Source organism: Anolis sagrei, chromosome 11 (assembly GCF_037176765.1).
Source record: "Anolis sagrei isolate rAnoSag1 chromosome 11, rAnoSag1.mat, whole genome shotgun sequence".
NCBI lineage: Eukaryota > Metazoa > Chordata > Lepidosauria > Squamata > Dactyloidae > Anolis > Anolis sagrei.
Window position 1 is genome coordinate 31395095 of NC_090031.1, and position 19047 is coordinate 31414141.

A 19047-nucleotide genomic window follows, 5' to 3' on the forward strand; every position below is an offset into this window, starting at 1 on the left:
GGCGGGCCAAATGTACGACATAAAATGATAAGACTCTGGATGAGATAATAATGAAAAAGGTATATTTGTAAGGGAGGAGCTTGTAGGGGACGGAACTAATCCACCAACCACTACATTGACTCCCCTAAAGAGCAAATACCTACAGATATCTGATATGGCAATCTTCAAAAGCCAATGGGAGAATCCTTCAGGACCCTCTTGTCACTCATCTCCAAGTATTTATTTATTTATTCAAAACATTTATATTCCGCCCTTCTCACCCCGAAGGGGACTCAGGGCGGAGCACAGCATATACACGGCAATGCCCGAATACAACAATGCATCCATACGAACAAAATGTATACAACCCAACATATAAATACAAATTATAACTTAACAAACTAAAATTAAATAAAAAGCAGTCATAAGACAAAACATCAAACCGTTAAGACCATCAGAAATATATGTCCTGACCCCCAGGTTGAAAAACACTGCTTTATTGAGTGATGTGTGTCCTCCCGTAACCTTTCCTCACCAACCCTGGAAGCAAACACCATCCACAAGGTGATAATTGAAGCTGCTCTTTATGAAGAGGGTATATGTCCCAGTTATGAAAGGAAGATGATGCAACCAGGAGAGGTGAGCTATGTTCCTTCAAAACTTGCAAAACATAAAGACCAAGGATGACTAATCTATAGTAGGTGTCCCAACAGTGGTGTGGGCAGCTGTAAGCAGCAGTGGCACTTTTAAAGGAGCCGTGGCCAATTCCTCAGATGCCTTTGCTCGAGTATAACACCCCCCCCCCCCCCCCCATTGCATGATACCTGTTTGAACATCTTCTGGGGACGTTGGTGGCGTCAGAGTAACGGAGGACATTGCTGGATCTCTCGTCGAAGCAGGCACTTGATGGACACCCAAGCAGTTGCTTGACCCAGGAGCACTAGGAGTAGGAATGTCTGTCTGAGGAACTAGAACAAAGCAGGCCGGGTAGACCATGCGCACACCAGCTAGGAAAAAAGAAACACAAATAGAGTTTATTCATTCTAGAATTAAGCCAAGGCCAGCCTTTAGATGAACTACTGCTTTTAAAACTTCACTCAAGAAGTAAATCTATACAGTGTTCCCTTGCTACTTTGCAGTTCACTTTTAGCAGATTCGCTGTTTTGCAGTTTTCAAAAAATATTAATTTAATATATATATTGCGGTATTGCTATCATCGCTCTCCCTCCAGCCTTGAAGGGCCTTTCCTTCCTTTCCTTCACTATATTTTAAGTTTATAAAGACATAAATTAGTGTATGTATATAAATAAAAATGTAATGTTTGTTTGTGGGATTAACATAACTCAAAAACTACTGGACGAATTGCCGCCAAATTTGGCCACAAGACACCTACTAACCCAAGGAGTGACCACCACTCAAAAAACCCCTGATTTTGTCATTTGGGAGTTGTAGTTGCTGGGATTTATAGTTCACCTACAATCAAAGAGCATTCTGAACTCCACCAATGATGCAATTGAACCAAATGTGGCACACAGGACTCCCATGACCCAACGGAAAACACTAGAAGGTTTCGGTGGGCATTAACCTTGAGTTTGGGAGTTGTAGTTCACCTACATCCAGAGAGCACGTAAATATTTAATGTTTTATATTTTAATTAATATTTTCAAAAACCCGCAAAACCGCTAAAAATGAACCATGAAATAGCGAGGGAACACTGAAGTTGTAGGTACTGGGATGTATAGTTCACCTGCAAGCTAAGAGTACTCTGAAATTCACCAATGAAGGACCTGGAACTGATTTGGCACACAGAACCCCCATGACAAACAAAAAACACTGGAGGTCTTTGGGCGAATTTAGAAGAGTTGTAGTTCACCTACATCCAGAGCGCACTATGAACCCAAACAACAATGGATCTGGACCAAACTTGGCACACAGAACACTCATGACCAAATCTTTGGAGGGATTGAGAGAAGTTGTAGTTCATCTACATCCAGGGCGCACTATGAACCCAAACAACAATGGATCTGGACCAAATTTGGCACACAGAACACTCATGACCAAATCTTTGGAGGGATTTAGTGGAGTTGTAGTTCACCTACATCCAGGGCGCACTATGAACCCAAACAACAATGGATCTGGACCAAACTTGGCATGCATACCTAGTATGGTGAAGTTGAGCCAGAAATAGCTACCTATTTACTCTTTCCACAAGCAGCTCCAAATAATTTGGAAATAATTAGTAACTCAGTTTCAGCTCTGTGGCACACAGCTCATGGTTCTGCTCATGAATGAAACTTGAGACTCCTTCCCCTATCCTTTTGCCCAAGCCGCCATTATTCTCCTGCTCACTGCTGAGCTAAAAGCATGCTTCTTGTCAGTGATGCAATATAATTTATCTGCCTTTTCCTGTTCCTCCACTAAAACAGTAAAATGCTTCTGCCGTCTAGGCTGTAAATCCCGGAGGAGTTTGACCAATACATGACTTGTGGAAGAACTCAGGGCCTTTTCAGGCACAACGTAGAACCGTCCATTCTTGAGCAAAGCCAGCGAACTAACACTGATGTTGCATCCACACTTTTTGTATTTAAGGGCATTTCTAGGACATCTTCACTTACCAAGCACAAGGATTCTGAGGTCAACATTATCACATACTTTGTTTTCTCCCAGCATTTTAATATCCTTTCCAATTCTGCCATATGGCCATGCACATGACTGCACTCTAGCGCAGCATGGGTTTCTTGACAGTCAGCTGGCTTCCTGGGCTTTTAGGCATGGCTCTTTCTCTGAGAGACTGGCAGGTTGGTTACCTCTTCAAAGCCATCTCTGACATCAGATATCCCACTCTCAAAATATTTCCACCAGTTTGAGGGACTGGGGCTTGACTGGGAAGAGCAAGACTCATGGGTTTGCTCCTGCCAAAACGTTGCTGCACTCTAGAACGTGCCAAGCCTGGGTTCTAAACAGGCAGAGAACCCAGGCGCATGAGTCACACAGCACATGAGGAAGAACCCCTGCCAAAAGGGATGGTATCGCCTCAGCTACGGCTATAAATCCCCAGCCAGCCACCCCCTCAGCAACTGGGACAGAAGGAGAAACCCAGGAGGAGGCAAGGCCCAAGTGCCAGAGCTTGGGAGGCAATGAGTCACACCACCAAGATGGAAGACAATCCGGAAGACAAAAGCTTGATTTCTGCCAGCCTTGCCATATTTCTCTCTCTACTCCCCCTCAAAGCATTTTTCCAAGCTCTAAAAAAGACCCATGTCTTCTTCTCTTGGAATATCTCACCCAGGTTTCGCTCTCCTTCATCATCACCAAACACAGACCCCTAGTCAAATTAAGGGTTTTTTTTTTGTCTCAGGAGCGACTTGAGAAACTGCAAGTTACTTCTGGTGTGAGAGAATTGGTGGTCTGCAAGGACGTTGCCTGGATGTGTTACCATCCTGCAAGGAGGTTGCCCAGGATACGTTGCCCAGATGTTTGGATGTTTTAACATCCTTGTGGGAGGCTACTCTCACATCCCAGCATGGAGCTAGAGCTGATAGAAAGAGCTCATCCACGCTCTTTCTGATAGAGCTGATAGAAAGATCTCATCCACGCTCTCCCCGGGTTGGGGTCCTCGTGGACAACAAGTTAAACCTGAGCCAACAATGTGATGTGGCTGCAAAAAAAGCCAATGAGATTTTGGCCTGCATCAATAGGAGCCTTAGTGTCTAGATCTAGGGAAGTCATGCTCCCCATGCTCTATTCCGCTTTGGTTAGACCACACCTGGAATATTGTGTCCAATTCTGGGCACCACAATTCAAGAGAGATATTGACAAGCTGGAATGTGTCCAGAGGAGGGCGACTCAAATGATCAAGGGTCTGGAGAACAAGCCCTACGAGGAGCGGCTTAAGGAGCTGGGCATATTTAGCCTGAAGAAGAGAAGGCTGAGAGGAGACATGATAGCCATGTATGAATATGTAAGAGGAAGCCACAGGAAGTGGGGAGCAAGCTTGTTTTCTGCTTTCCTGGAGACTAGAACGTGGAACAATGGCTTCAAACTACAAGAAAGGAGATTCCATCTGAACATGAGGAAGAACTTCCTGACTATGAAAGCCGTTCAGGGGTGGAACTTTCTGCCCCGGAATGTAGTGGAGGCTCCTTCTTTGGAAGCTTTTAAACAGAGGCTGGATGGCCATCTTTCAGGGGTGCTTTGAATGTAATATCCCTGCTTCTTGGCAGAATGGGGTTGGACTGGATGGCCCATGAGGTCTCTTCCAACTCTATGATTCTAACCTTCAGGTCAGCAACCCAACCTTTAAGTGATCAGTCCTGCCCGCACAAGGGTTTAACCAACTGCACCACTGGGGGCTCCATCAAATTAAGTTCATTGCACCAATTAGAACATTATCACTGAGCTCTGGCTTTTTCTCATGATGTCCTTGGAGGGTTTTGGAGGAAACTGATTGTCTGGATCCAGCGCACTCTGGCTTTAGGCCGGGACATGGACTGTTGGAGGGCCAGATTATAATTCGGCCAATTCTCTCACACTAGAAGCGACTTGCAGTTTCTCACGTCGCTCCTGACACACATGCACACAACCTGCTCAGACACACAGCCATTGTCTTCTGGAGTCCCGCAGGGCTCAGTACTGTCCCCCATGTTGTTTAACATCTACATGAAGCCACTGGGAGAGATCATCCAGAGTTTTGGAGTTCAATGTTATCTGTACGCAGATGACGTCCAACTCTATCACTCCTTTTCACTGCTACTAAGGAGGCTGTCCAGGTCCTCAACCAGTGCTTGGCAGCTGTGGCAGTCTGGATGATCTCTGGATGATATCTCCCAAGGGTTTCATGTAGATGTTAAACAACATGGGGGGCCGGATTGAACCCTGTGGGAACCCACAGGACAAAGGCCATGGGGTTGACCAGGAGTCTCCCAATGGCTTCATGTAGATCAGACATCCTCAAACTGTGGCCCTCCAGCTGTTTGGGCCTCCAACTCCCAGCAGACCTAACAAACTTTTTCAATTGTCCAGAATTCTGGGAGTTGAAGGCCCAAATAGCTGGAGGGTTGCAGTTTGAAGATGCCTGATGTAGATGTTAAGCAACATGCAGGACAGTACTGCATATTATTTAAAATGACAGAAATGCTGGACCACTCTCACAACCACCATGTCAGACGACACAGAGAAGCCATTGACATCCACAAGCATGTGGACAATTTCAACAGAAAGGAAGACACCATGAAAATGAACAAAATCTGGCTACTAGTATTTTAAAAACCCTCTAAAATCATAACAGTAAATAAAGAACAACTTTCAAAAACAGGGGAACTCCAGACAAGAAACAATCAGGGACAGCTAATCACCTCCCAACAAAGGATTCCCCTGGACAGTAAGAAGTCACACCTTGAAAACTGCTAGGCTATTAAATGCAAAGCAAGTGGCCAATTGAAACAGTCACACCTACCTCCAACAGACCAAGAGTTATTTCTCCCACCCTGGACATTCCACAGACCTATAACCCCGTTTTCCTAGTTTCCAACAGAACTCACAACCTGTGAGGATGCCTGCCATAGATGCAGGGGAAACGTCAGGAGAGAATGCTTCTGGAACATGGCCATACAGTTCGGAAAACTCACAACCCAGTGATTCCGGCCATGAAAGCCTTCAACAATACCTCTAGGAAGGACTGGAACCACTGTAACACAGTGCCTCCAAAGCCCATTCCTGCAAGGCAGTCCAGAAGGATACTGTGGTTGATGGTTTAGAACGCTGCTGAGAGGTCCAAGAGAACCAGAATGGACACACATCCCTCTTTATGTAGGTCATCCAACAAGGTGACCAACGCCGTCTCAGTCCCATAGCCAGGCTTAAAGTCGCTGAGAGGTCTAAGAGAACCTGAAGAGACATGCTCCCTCTATCTAGTTCTCTACGTAGATCATCCACCATCTCTCTATCCTCAGAGGGAGGTCTCAGTGTGTAAGTAGGCCTCAGTATGAGGAAGGCCTAGTGTGAGAACCTTCGGTGAGAGGAAGCAGATATGCTTTTATACAGATTTAATGAAATATTTTAATAAAACAATACATTTGATGACAATAACTAGCTGTCCCCTGCCACACAATGCTGTGGCCCAGCCTTTGTATATGTGTTTATGTGTGTATATATTTGTGTATATATGTGTTTGTGAGTGTAGATATATATGTGTGTGTGTATTTGTGTGTTTATATGTGTACACGCATATTGTGTATATGTGTGTGCATGTGCATATGTATATATGTGTGTATGTATATGTACGTATGTATACATGTGTATCATCTATCGGACAGATAGCAAGCTATTTAACCTCAGCAGACTGAAAGCCAAAACCAAGGTCACAACAACATGTTATAGAACTCCAGTATGCTGATGACAACATTGTCTGTGCACATACAGAAGAAGATATACAAGCCACTCTAAACGGACCCACCCTGGAAGATTATCCTACTCAGACAACGAGGGATCACCTAAGTAAGTAAGTATATGTGTATATTTGTGTGTGTTTGTGCATATATATACGTGTGTGTATATGCATGTGTGCATGTATATATGTATATGAATGTATGTGTATATGTATATATTGTGTATTTTTGGGTTTTTAAGTCTGTTCCTTGGGGGTTTGTGTGCGTGCGTGTGTGTGTGTTTAGGGGTGATGGACACTCGTTGGACTGTTACGTGTACAGTGTCCAAATTTCGTGTCAATCCGTCCAGTGGTTTTTGAGTTATGTTAATCCCACAAACGAACATTACATTTTTATTTATATAGATTACATTAAAACATTATCAATATTTTATATGTATACAATATATTAGCACAGCACAAACGAACATTACATTTTTATTGATATAGATAGGATATGACTATTTCTATATTTATGAAAATAATAGGATATGACTTATTTATTCAGGTGACAGTCCATATCTTTCCTATCCCAGGTTGCTCGTAAGTGAATTCAGAATCAAAACAATTACTCCTAAATGCTATAAAATATATATATATATATATATATATATATATATATACACACACACACACACACACACCTCTTTGAGTATATAACAATCAGCTAAGCTATCTTTTGATAATGCACAATACTTTGCAAACTCCATAAATGATTTTTTAGTAATGTAAGCCCAATATTTGGGTTTCTGAGAAGGCCTTCCTACCAACAAGGACTTCCACGGCTGCCAGCGAGTCGTCCTCCCAATCCATCTCTTCTTGCTTCTCCTCCAATCCCTCTTTCAGGTTGGAGGTGATCGGATAGAACTGCTTCCATTCGCCAATCAGTTTCTTCGTCGCGGAATCCGACAGCTTGAACGACTGTCCCGTGAGTGTGCCATTCAGTCCAAAAGGACTCAGAATAACTAGAAGTTAAGACGAGAAAGGAAAATGTTAAGACTTTATAAAAACACTACACACACACAAACGCAGTAATATATAACCAGAGTCTGTTTCTGTGTCGCAAATGACTAAATCCATAGCTGCGTGGGCAGGCAGTCTGGTAGAAATTGGAGGGCCTACTTGTACGGCGAGCTAATTCTATACAACAAGGACATGATCGGGCCTTTTCTGGAACTACAAAGTCTCTTTTGTTAGAGGCTGACTAAACAGCGGCTACGGAGCCTTTGCTTCAAGATGGCTTTCAGGGGCTGAAATATATATAGGAGGCAGCCAAGGTTTCATGGTAAATATTCATAACATTATTTTCATTGCTATCTCATAATCTTTATTTTGCTCCTGTTATGAATCGTAATGTAAACATCTGATAAGCAGGATGTATTTTCATTCACTGGACCACATCGGGCACAAATACCCAATATGCCCACATTTGAATCCTGGTGGGGATTGATTTTGTCATTTGAGAGTTCTGATTGCTAGGATTTATAATTCACTTACAACCAGAGAGTATTCTGGACTCCACCAACAACAGAATTGAACCAAACTTGGCACACAGAACTCCCACGACCAACAGAAAGTATTGGAAAGGTTTGGTGGGTATTGACCTTGAATTTTGGAGTTGTAGTTCACCCACATCCAGGGAGCACCGTGGACTCATACAATGATGGATCTGGACCAAACTTGGTACGAATACTCAATATGCCCAAATGTGAACACTGGTGGGGTTTGGGGAAAATAGACCTTGACATTTGAGAGTTGTAATTATTGGGATGTATAGTTCACCTCCAATCAAAGAGCATTCTGAACCCCACAAATGAAAGAATTGGGCCAACTTCCCACACAGAACTCCCATGACCAACAGAAAATACTGTGCATTCTGATGGTCTTTGGCGACCCCTCTGACACCCCCCTTGTGACACCCCAGGAGTTCCAACCCCAGGTTGGGAAACACTGATCAAAGCTATAGTTCAACTTTTCTTCATCATCATCATCATCATCATCATCATCATCATGTTACACTCAGACCAGTTTTCATTCTCAATTATATTAGTATTGTTTTACTGACACAAAACCACAGTATGTCACAGCAAACAAGATCTCTATGCTGGATTTCGTATCACAAAATCACAAGTAAAACACTTCCCAAGCATCTAGGACTGTGTGATTTATTATTATTATTATTATTATTATTATTATTGACACAAAAACGAAGTATGTCACAGCAAACGAGATATATATGCTGGATTTCATATAGCGTCTAGGACTGTGTGATGTATTATTATTATTATTATTATTATTATTATTATTACTGACACAAAAACACAGTATGTCACAGGAAAAAAGATATATATGTTGGATTTCATATCACAAAATCACAAGTCGAACACTTCCCAAGTGTCTAGGACTGTGTGATTTATTATTATTATTATTATTATTATTATTATTATTATTATTATTATTATTATTATTATTATTTTACTGACACAAAAACACAGTATGTCACAGCAAACGAGATATGTATGCTGGATTTTGTATCACAAAATATTATTATTGTTATTATTATTGACACAAAAGCACAATATGTCACAGCAAACAAGATCTATATGTTGGATTTATTATTATTATTATTATTATTATTATTATTATTATTTCACTCTGACCATACTTCATTCTCAATTTGTGGGGAAACCATATTATATTCACATCATTTTTAACAATAAGAGGTCAGAAGCTTTCCCCCCAGAGCACAGTTTAACGCGGCGGTTCTCAACCTGTGGGTCCCCAGATGTTTGGCCTTCAGCTTCCAGAAGTCCTAACAGCTGGTAAACTGGGATTCCTGGGAGTTGTAGGCCACAAGTTGAGAATGTGATGAAGGTTTAATGTTATGAAGAGTCTCTTAAATCTGGTTTGACAGGTCATAGTCCCATGGTACGAAATAGGCTCTCACTGCTGACCTTGGTAGAAGAAGCCCTCCACAAGAGAGAAGCCAATGCTCTGCTTCAATTAGCAGGATAGACGGTGCTGTGCTGAGCTGCGATGCAGCGAGGAACCTCCCTTTGCTGTCAATCTCAGGACAAGGACTGATTGTCCCTCATTAAAATGTATGTGTGCCAAAACAGTGCAAGTTATGTAAGGCCCAGCAGCTAGAAATTAATCCATCTGAGCATCTGACACAGAAGCGTATCATGAAAGAGAGCGGTGGCAGTAGGTAACAATATTCTTGGACACAGAGGAGAGAGAGAACGAGGGAATGCTTAAAGGATTACTATCCTCTTTTGAAGTGGTTATCTACCGATCAGTGTAAAAGAGGGAAAGTGCCGTAATTGAGGATAGATTCTGAAAGTGCAAAAAAAGCGGTCAATGCAATTTTTTTTCCATGTTGAGAAACTGCAAGTCGCTTCTGGTGTGAGAGAATTGGCCGTCTGCAAGGACGTTGCCTGGATGTGTTGATGTTTTATCATCCTTGTGGGAGGTTTCGCTCATGTCCCTGCGTGAGAAGCTGGAGCTGACAGAGGGAGCTCATCGCACTCTCCCTAGATTCGAACCTCCAACCTGTCGGTCTTCAGTCCTGCCGGCACAAGGGTTTAGCGCACTGTGCTTGGCTACTAAATCAACACTTAAAAGGTGAAGCCCACCACATCTCCTCAAAAGTCACACATACAATGCATTCTGTATTTATTTATAACGCGCTGCTGTGGCCCAGTCTGTGTATATGTGTATGTGTTTTGTGTGTATATAATAATAATAATAATAATAATAATAATAATAATAATTCGAAAAAACATCACACAGTCCTAGACGCTTGGGAAGTGTTCGACTTGTGCTTTTGTGATACAAAATCCAGCATATAGATCTCGTTTGCTGTGGCATACTGTGCTTTTGTGTCAGTAAAATAATAGTAATAATAATAATAATAATAATAATAATAATAATAATAATTCTTTATTTATATTCTGCTCTATCTCCCCAAAGGGACTCAGGGCGGATTCCAAACATAAAAGGCAAACATTCAATGCCCGAATACAACAATACATCCATACTAAAAAAATGTATGTGTATATATGTGGGTTGAATTCTGCTATCAAGAATTCAATGACTGCATGTTGCTTAAGTAGCACTGACCGACTTTCTGCACAGGGTGCCATACTTCGCACTTTAACAACACAATTGTTCAATGCTAAGGCTTCCCGGTAAAATGGAACTGTAGAGGAGAGTCTACTGAACAAGCCAGTACCTGCCGCATACCAGTACTTCCATCTGTTGAGGAGTTACGAAGGTGGAGGCATTACTTTTCACTTTAACAACACAACCGTTCAATGCTAAGGCTTCCCGCCAAAATGGAACTGTAGAGGAGAGTCTACTGAACAAGCCAGTACCTGCCACATACCAGTACTGTTACAAACGTAGAGGCATTACTTTCAATTCAACCTGGGTATGCGGTTTTGTGCATGCGCTATAATGTTGTTATCTTTTGCTTTTTAAGTCCCTTCCACTTTGTTTTTCTGAGTGATGGTCACTCATTGGCCTGAGAGGTGTATTGTGTTTGGTGTCAATTCGCCCAGTGGTTTTTGAGTCATGTCTTGTGTCCAAATTTGGTGTCAATTCGCCAGTGGTTTTTGTGTTATGTTTATCCCATGAATGAACGTTTCATTTTTATTTCTATAGATGAATACCTAGGACTTGTCAAACAGTGGTTCCCAACTTGTGGTCCATGGACTACCAGTGGTCGGCAAGAATGAAAATATGGTCTGCAACCTCACAACTGCCTCGAAACCACATGGCAACAAGAGTGACTGGTCTCGTGAACACTCTTATAGTGCCAAGGCAATGGGGATGTCGGGAGGGGAGGGGCTAAGTACCCACAAAACCACTCCGAGGACTCTCCTTGTGTAGCACTCTCTCCTGAAGTCACAGAATGGTTGAAAAGGACCGAATAATCAAAACCACACAGAGAGACCTACCTTGAAAGGGGCTGTTCGACTGCTGGGCCAGGGTGAGATGTTCCTCGCTGACAAAGTAGACCGGCTGGTGCTGGTTTATTTCCACACTGGTGCAAACGTTGCTGTCGCCATGCAAGAAGAAGGTGAAGGAGCAGGACAGGTGCTCACTGGAAGGAAAGCACAAGGAAATGAAGCCATTTGCCCAAAGAGGCAGGTTGACAAATGTCTCATCCAATCTATCTACAGTGAAAATACCGCAATATATATTTTAAATCAATATTTTTTGAAAACCGCGAAACAGCGAATCCGCTAAAAGTATATAATAATAATAATAATAATAATAATAATTGAAATAAAGGAAGGAAAAACAAAAACCAACATCCTCAAGGAGGTCTGGGAAGAAGATTTAGGGATAAAATAAATGAAACAGAGTGGCAACAATTATGGAGACAAAAGACATCTAAAAAAATTATCAATAATAATAATAGTAATAATAATAATAATAATAATAATAATAATAATAATAACAACTTTATTTATACACCGCCACCATCTTGGAGTGGCTTATATGAAGCCAAGCCCGACAACACATCAATAGAACAAAAAAACAAAATAGAACTAAAAAAACAATAATCAAAAATACAATTAATCTAACTCACATGTAAACAGTAACACACAAGGATTTATGTTTCCTTGCCCTGGGGAAGGTAGTTGGACTCGATGGCCTTAAGTATTTTCTTTTGGTCATGGGATTCTGTGTAGGACGTTTGCCCCAATTCTGTCGTTCTTGGGGTTCAGTATGCTCTTTGATTGTAGATGAACTGTAAATCCCAGCAACTAGAACTCCCAAATGCCAAGGTCTATTTCCCCCAAACGCCATCTATGTTCACATTTGGGCATATGGAGTATTTGTGCCAAGTTTGGTCCAGATCCATCATTGTTTGAGTCCACAGTGCTCTCTGGATGTAAGTGAACTACAACTCCCAAATTCAAGGCCAATGCCCACCAAACCCTTCTGGTGTTTTCTGTTGGTCATGGGAGTCCTGTGTGCCAAGATTGGTTCAATCCCATCATTGGTAGTGTTCAGAATGCTCTTTGATTGTAGGTGAACTATAAATCCCAGCAACTACAACTCCCAAATGTCAAGGTCTATTTCCCCCAAACTCCATCTGTGTCCACATTTGGGCATATGGAGTATTTGTGTCAAGTTTGGTCCTGATCCATCATTGTTTAAGTCCACAGTGCTCTCTGGATGTAAGTGAACTACAACTCCCAAACTCAAGGTCAATGCCCACCACATCCAGTATTTTCTGTTGGTCATGGGAGTTCTGTGTGGGAGTTTTGGCCCAATTCTATCATTGGTGGGGTCCTGAGTGCTATTTGATTGTAGGTGAACTATAAATCCCAGCAGCTACAACTCCCAAACCCTTCTAGTGTTTTCTGTTGGTCATGGGAGTCCTGCGTGCCAAGATTGGTTCAATTCCATCACTGGTAACGTTCGGAATGGTCTTTGATTGTAGGTGAACTATAAATCCCAGCAACTACAACTCCCAAATAAGAAAATCAATTTTTTTTGAGTGATGGTCACTCCTTGGGTTAGTAGGTGTCTTGTGGCCAAATTTGGCGGCAATTCGTCCAGTGGTTTTTGAGTTATGTCAATCCCACAAGCAAACATCTTATATATAATATAGATAGCAAGGAATTGGAAAAGAGAATTAAATATACAAATCAAGGAGTGGTACAAGGAAGTATGGAAATTGGCAATAAATGATAAGCTGCCACGTATATTAGAAGTTAAAAAGAGATATATGGAAACCAAGTGATGTTGAGGATATATAGAGAAAATGTATTGAAAAAGACACTGAACTGGGTCTTTAGTCTCAATATATTCAGAGCTAATGAGAAATTTGTGAAATCGCACCTTTAAAAAAAGAAAAAGAACATAAACAACAACATTTAAGAGAAAGGGCGATTTCCCCAGTCTGCCTAAAATTAACCTGTCTGTTTACACTCCGTTATCTCCAATGACTAATGAGCATTTCGGAAAACAAAAGGAATCAGAGGTTCTTCCCTTCAATGAAGTGGTAAGAGACTTCACCAAACACGTGCTCCAAGCAAACACAACCCACCAAGCGCACCGATTCTTAGCCGTCCCAAAGTAAACACCAGAATTGAACAGGCCCCTCTTAGTCCACTTGTAGCGCCTATTGCCTCTCCTCCTCGCCCTCTTACGCTCTCGTTTAGCAATTTGATGGAAGGACACCTGGGAAAAAATCATGTCTACATACTGCGGCACAAAAGGCAGAGTAATATATCTTGAAAGGTTGGCGATTCGAATCCAGGGAGCAGGGTGAGCTCCTGCTGTTAGCCCCAGCTTCTGCCAACTACATTTCTACCAAAATTCATTTATTCTGATGTAAAGGTGCAGCGGGTTAAACCATTGAGCTGGTGAACCTGCTGACCAAAAGGTCCGTGTTTCGGATCTGGGGAGCATGGTGAGCTCTCACTGTTAGCCCCAGCTTCTGCCAACTACATTTCTACCAAAATTCATTTATTCTGATGTAAAGGTGCAGCACTGAGCTGCTGAACGAAAGGTTGGTGGTTCGGATCTGGGGAGCAGGGTGAGCTCCCACTGTTAGCCCCAGCTTCTGCCAACTTAATTTCTACCAACATTAATTTATTCTGATGTAAAGGTGCAGCAGGTTAAACTGTTGAGACACTGAACTTGCTGAGCAAAAGGTTGGTGGCTTTATTTATTTTATTATTTATTTATTTCGGGTGCTTCTACCCCGCCCTTCTCAACCCCCGAGGGGGACTCAGATCTGGGGAGTGGGGTGAGCTCTTGCTGTTAGCCCCAGCTTCTGCCAACTTTATTTATTTATTTTGATGTAAAGGTGCGGCAGGTTAAACCATTGAGCTGCTGAACTTGCTGACCGAAAGGTCGGTGGTTCAGATCTGGGGAGCAGTGTGAGCTCCCGCTGTTAGCCCCAGCTTTTGCCAACTTCATTTCTACGAAAATTAATTTATTCTGATGTAAAGGTGCGGCAGGTTAAACCATTGAGCTGCTGAACTTGCTGACCTAAAGTCGGTGGTTCGGATCTGGGGAGCAGTGTGAACTCCCATTGTTAGCCCCAGCTTCTGCCAACTTCATTTCTACCAACATCAATTTATTCTGATGTAAAGGTGCAGCAGGTTAAACCGTTGAGCTGCTGAACTTGCGGACCGAAAGGTCGGTGGTTCGCATCTGGGGAGCAGGGTGAGCTCCCGCTGCTAGCCCCAGCTTCTGCTAAGCTAGCAATTCGAAAACTTGAAAATGTGAGATCAATAGGTACTGCTTCTGCAGGAAGGTAATGGCGCACCATGCAGTCCCGCTGGCCACATCACCTTGGAGGTGTCTGTGGACAACACTAGCTCTTTGGCTTAGAAATAGAAATGAGCACCTCCCCCCGCATGAAGAAAAATCTGTGGTTGTGTGTCCCAATTAAAAATTAAAATGGTAGTTTTGCATGGACGACAGTTCAGACTGATCTGTGCTTCCTGCAAAATCTACAAACACTGCCACGACATTCTTACGCACACATTCATTGTATACTTATACCTTGAGCCATTGGGTAATCTCAGGTTTACTGCAATCTAACAGTATCTGTCCTAGGATTATCAGTATGCAAAGGGATCTCGTGGCACCTTAGAGACCAAGTGGAAGAATGGCGCTGGTAACATAAGCTCCCTAGATTAAGTCTGCTTCCTCAGATTTAGTCTACAAAGGCTTCTGCTGCCAACCTCATTCTCTCAATAAGTCTCTACGGTGCAACCAGATCCCTCTGCATACTGATATTCCCAAACAACACGGCTAGGGCTTTGTGTGCAGTTTTCTGTACTGGGGATTCTTCAACGACAATTCGCTCACACCAGAAGCGACTTGCAGTTTCTCAAGTCACTCCTGACACACAAAAAGAAAATAGTATTGTTATTTGTATAGTGAGCATTAGTATTCTTATTCTTACAGGAGATAATATTGTTATCAGGTTGTTATTACTGCTATTACTATTATTATTGCTATTATAATAGGACAGTATCTGAAGTCACTCCTGATACACAAAAAAGTAATTATTATTTAATAAGTGCATTATTATTATTATTATTATTATTATTATTATTAGAGAGTTTTTGAAGTCACTCCTGATACACAAAACATTAATTACTATTAATAAGTGCATTATTATTATTATTATTATTATTATTATTATTACTATAGGATGGTTTCTCAAGTCACTCCTGATACACAAAAATTAATTATTATTTAATAAGTGCATTATTATTATTATAGGTCAGTTTCTCAAGTAACTTCTAATACACAAAAAAATAATTATTATTTAATAAGTGCATTATTATTGTTGTTGTTGTTATTATAGGACAGTTTCTCAAGTCACTCCTGATACACAAAAAATTAATTATTATTTAATAAGTGCATTATTATTGTTGTTGTTATTATTATAGGACAGTTTCTCAAGTCACTCCTGATACACAAAAAAATAATAATTATTTAATAAGTGCATTGATATTATTATTATAGGACAGTTTCTCAAGTCACTCCTGATACACAAAAAATTAATTAATATTTAATAAGTGCATTATTATTATTATTATTATTATTATAGGACAGTTTCTCCTGATACACAAAAATTAATTATTATTTAATGTGCTATCATTATTATTATTATATTATTATTATTATTATTATTATTATAGGACAGTTTCTCAAATCACTCCTGATACACAAAAAATAATTTACTATTTAATAAGTGCATTATTATTATTATAGCACCATTTCGAGCCCAACCTTTGGTCCAGAGATAGACTCATTTTAATGTAAATAAGGAATCTAAGGACTACAGTCAAAGGTTTGCCTGCGTGTGTTTTCAAGCAACCGCAAACTGATCTCTCTCTTTCTCTCTGTCAAGGGCCCTCCTAAGATGGGATTCCCAAGGAACGGCAGATGTAAAGATGCAAAGATCAGAACTCTTTCCTTTCCTTTCTCTCTTTCGTGCACATCCTTCCTCTCTTTAGATATCTTAGGGCGGCAAAGGGAGAGATTACAAGTAGCACGGCTACAAAAGAAGGCTCTTGTCGCGAGTTAAAATTAGTATTCATTGATATTTTAAAGAGCAGTGGGTCTCCAATCTCTCTGAATAGCAGAAATGCGGTATTTCTCGTGGTTACACACAAAAGCGGAGAAGGGAGGGAGGGAGGGAGGGCCATCAAAGCGGGAACACACCCCAGAGACTCCGCTCAAGCCTTGTTTGAGGAGCTCAATACTAAAGCCTCGATTTCCTCTCTCCCAATAGAGAGACACTTGTTTATTGGCCCCCACCAAAGGCACCAGGCTATGGCACTTTTCAAATTGTGTATATATGCCTGGCCCCCGAGCGCTCAAGTCCCACACAACCACTCTTTTGGAGTCACTGATACACAATTTGAGTCTGTCCTTTTGAGTGTGTGAGACTATACAATGATGCCTAGTCCTTGCAGACGACCAATTCTCTCACAACAGAAGCAACTTGCAGTTTCTCAAGTCACTCTTGACACGCACACACAAAAAAAAACCCCGCAACAACAAAGATACTTGCTACCATTGTGTTCAATTTTATATTATGTTATTTTTCTTTGTTTATTCTGATATTGTGTGTATTTTTTGTGATGTAATTTTTGTTGTTTTTTGTTGTTTGCATTTTGTATTTTATTTTGCTGTATTGTATTTTTGGGCTTGGCCTTATGTTACCCGCCCCGAGTCCCCCTCAGGGAGATGGTGGTGTGGGATAAATAAAGATGATGATGATGATTATTATTATTATTGTTATTTAATAAGTGCATTAATATTCAGTTCTTGTGGGTTTTTTCGGGCTATATGGCCATGTTCTAGAGGCATTTCTCCTGACGTTTCGCCTGCATCTATGGCAAGCATCCTCAGAGGTCATTAATATTATTTGAGACCAACAAGATGACTCTGCAGCAAACAAGATCACTCTTCAAACCCTCTTTCTCCATGTTTGAATATTCCTGGGGAAAATAGCCAGCCGCTGAGAATTATTGGCTATTCTATGTAGGAATAAAAGTCCATATGCAAAGCAGGAAAAAAAAGAACAACACACAAAAACAGGGGAACTCCAGACAAGAAACCATCAGGGACAGCTAATCACCTCTCAACAAAGGATTCCCCCAGGCAGTCAGAAGTCACACCTTATTTATTTATTTTAGTGTTTACCAAAATCATAAAAGTAAATAAAGAAGAATTTGAAAACAGAGGAATGCCAGACAAAAAACAATCAGGGACAGCTAATCACCTCTCAACAAAGAATTCCCCCAGGCAGTGAGAAGCCACACCTTGCTTATTTATTTTAGAATTTTCTAAAATCATAACAATAAATAAAGAAGAACATTCGAAAACAGGGGAACGCCAGACAAGAAACAATCAGGGACAGCTAATCACCCCTCAACAAAGGATTCCCCCAGACAGTCAGAAGCCACACCTTACTTATTTATTTTAGTTTACTAAAATCATAACAGTAAATAAAGAAGAACATTCAAAAACAGGAGAACTCCAGACAAGAAACCATCAGGGACAGCTAATCACCTCTCAACAAAGGATTCCCCCAGACAGTAAGAAGCCACACCTTGAAACTGCTAGGCCATTAAATGCCAAATGAAACATTCAAACCTATCTCCAACACACGAGAGTTCTTTCTCCCACCCTGGACATTCCACCGTTTTCCTATTTTCCAACAGACCTCACAACCTCTAAGGATGCCTGCTGTAGATGCAGGCGAAACGCTAGGAGAGAATGCTTCTGGTACATGGCCCTACAGCCCAAAAAACTCACAACAACCCATGACAACAAAGAGTTTGGCACAATCGATGTGCCTCGTGAGAGACTGAGTATATTTCCACCCAACATCTCATAATCCCCTCAAAGTGAAGTGCTTTCAAGTCCTATTAATCTCACTGGACGCCGTGTTCTATTGATTCTAAAATCAAGATCAATGCGCGATTTAATCGGCTTGCTTCATGCCGATTTAAATCAGCAGGAAAAAAGGCAGATTGCGTAGGAAGTATCACTGGCAAGACATGATTTAAATTAGTAACTCAAGCTGCCTTTTCCGTGCTGATTTAAATCGGTGATTGAAATAATTCGAAAAAGGCCGCCTGAATCATTATTATCGAGGATCCCACTGATACGGATTCAAATATTTCCTACACAATCTGACCATGAAATCGTATTAGTTTACAACTAAATAGGAGCATTACTCACACACAGCTTCAGTCTTCCAGAAGGTTAGTCATGGGAGTCTAGGGCAGTCCAAAGAGAACGCCGCAGCACTAGAAAGAGTCTTCTGAAATAACGTTCGCTTTTGCAGACTCAATTATTCCATCAGATGCATGACATATTCTCCAGAATGTCAAGGCATTTATAGAAGCTGCAGACCAGCCTCTCTTAAGCTCTCCATCCGGGAGGAAAAGACTAAACCAGCGTTTCTCAACCAGGGGGTCGCGGCCCCTGGAGGGGTCTATTGGGGTGCCAGAGGGGTCACCAAACACTATCAGAATACACATTTCCTGTTGTTCATGGGTGTTCTCCGTGGGAAATTTGGCCCAATTCTATCCTTGGTGGGGTCCAGAGTACTCTTGCAGGTGAACTATAAATCCCAG

The 19047-nt window shown here is 41.4% G+C and overlaps 1 protein-coding gene across 1 annotated transcript in view; it reads right to left on the reverse strand.

Moving 5' to 3' along the window:
• Positions 1-19047, reverse strand: part of MED13 (mediator complex subunit 13) — a 145106-nt gene that overhangs the window by 53273 nt on the left and 72786 nt on the right. The window contains exons 4-6 of the mRNA XM_067472147.1: positions 11365-11510; positions 7171-7368; positions 804-986 (exon numbers count right to left, since the gene is read on the reverse strand). Coding sequence (XP_067328248.1) covers positions 804-986; positions 7171-7368; positions 11365-11510 — 527 coding nt within the window. The remainder of the gene's footprint in view (positions 1-803; positions 987-7170; positions 7369-11364; positions 11511-19047) is intronic.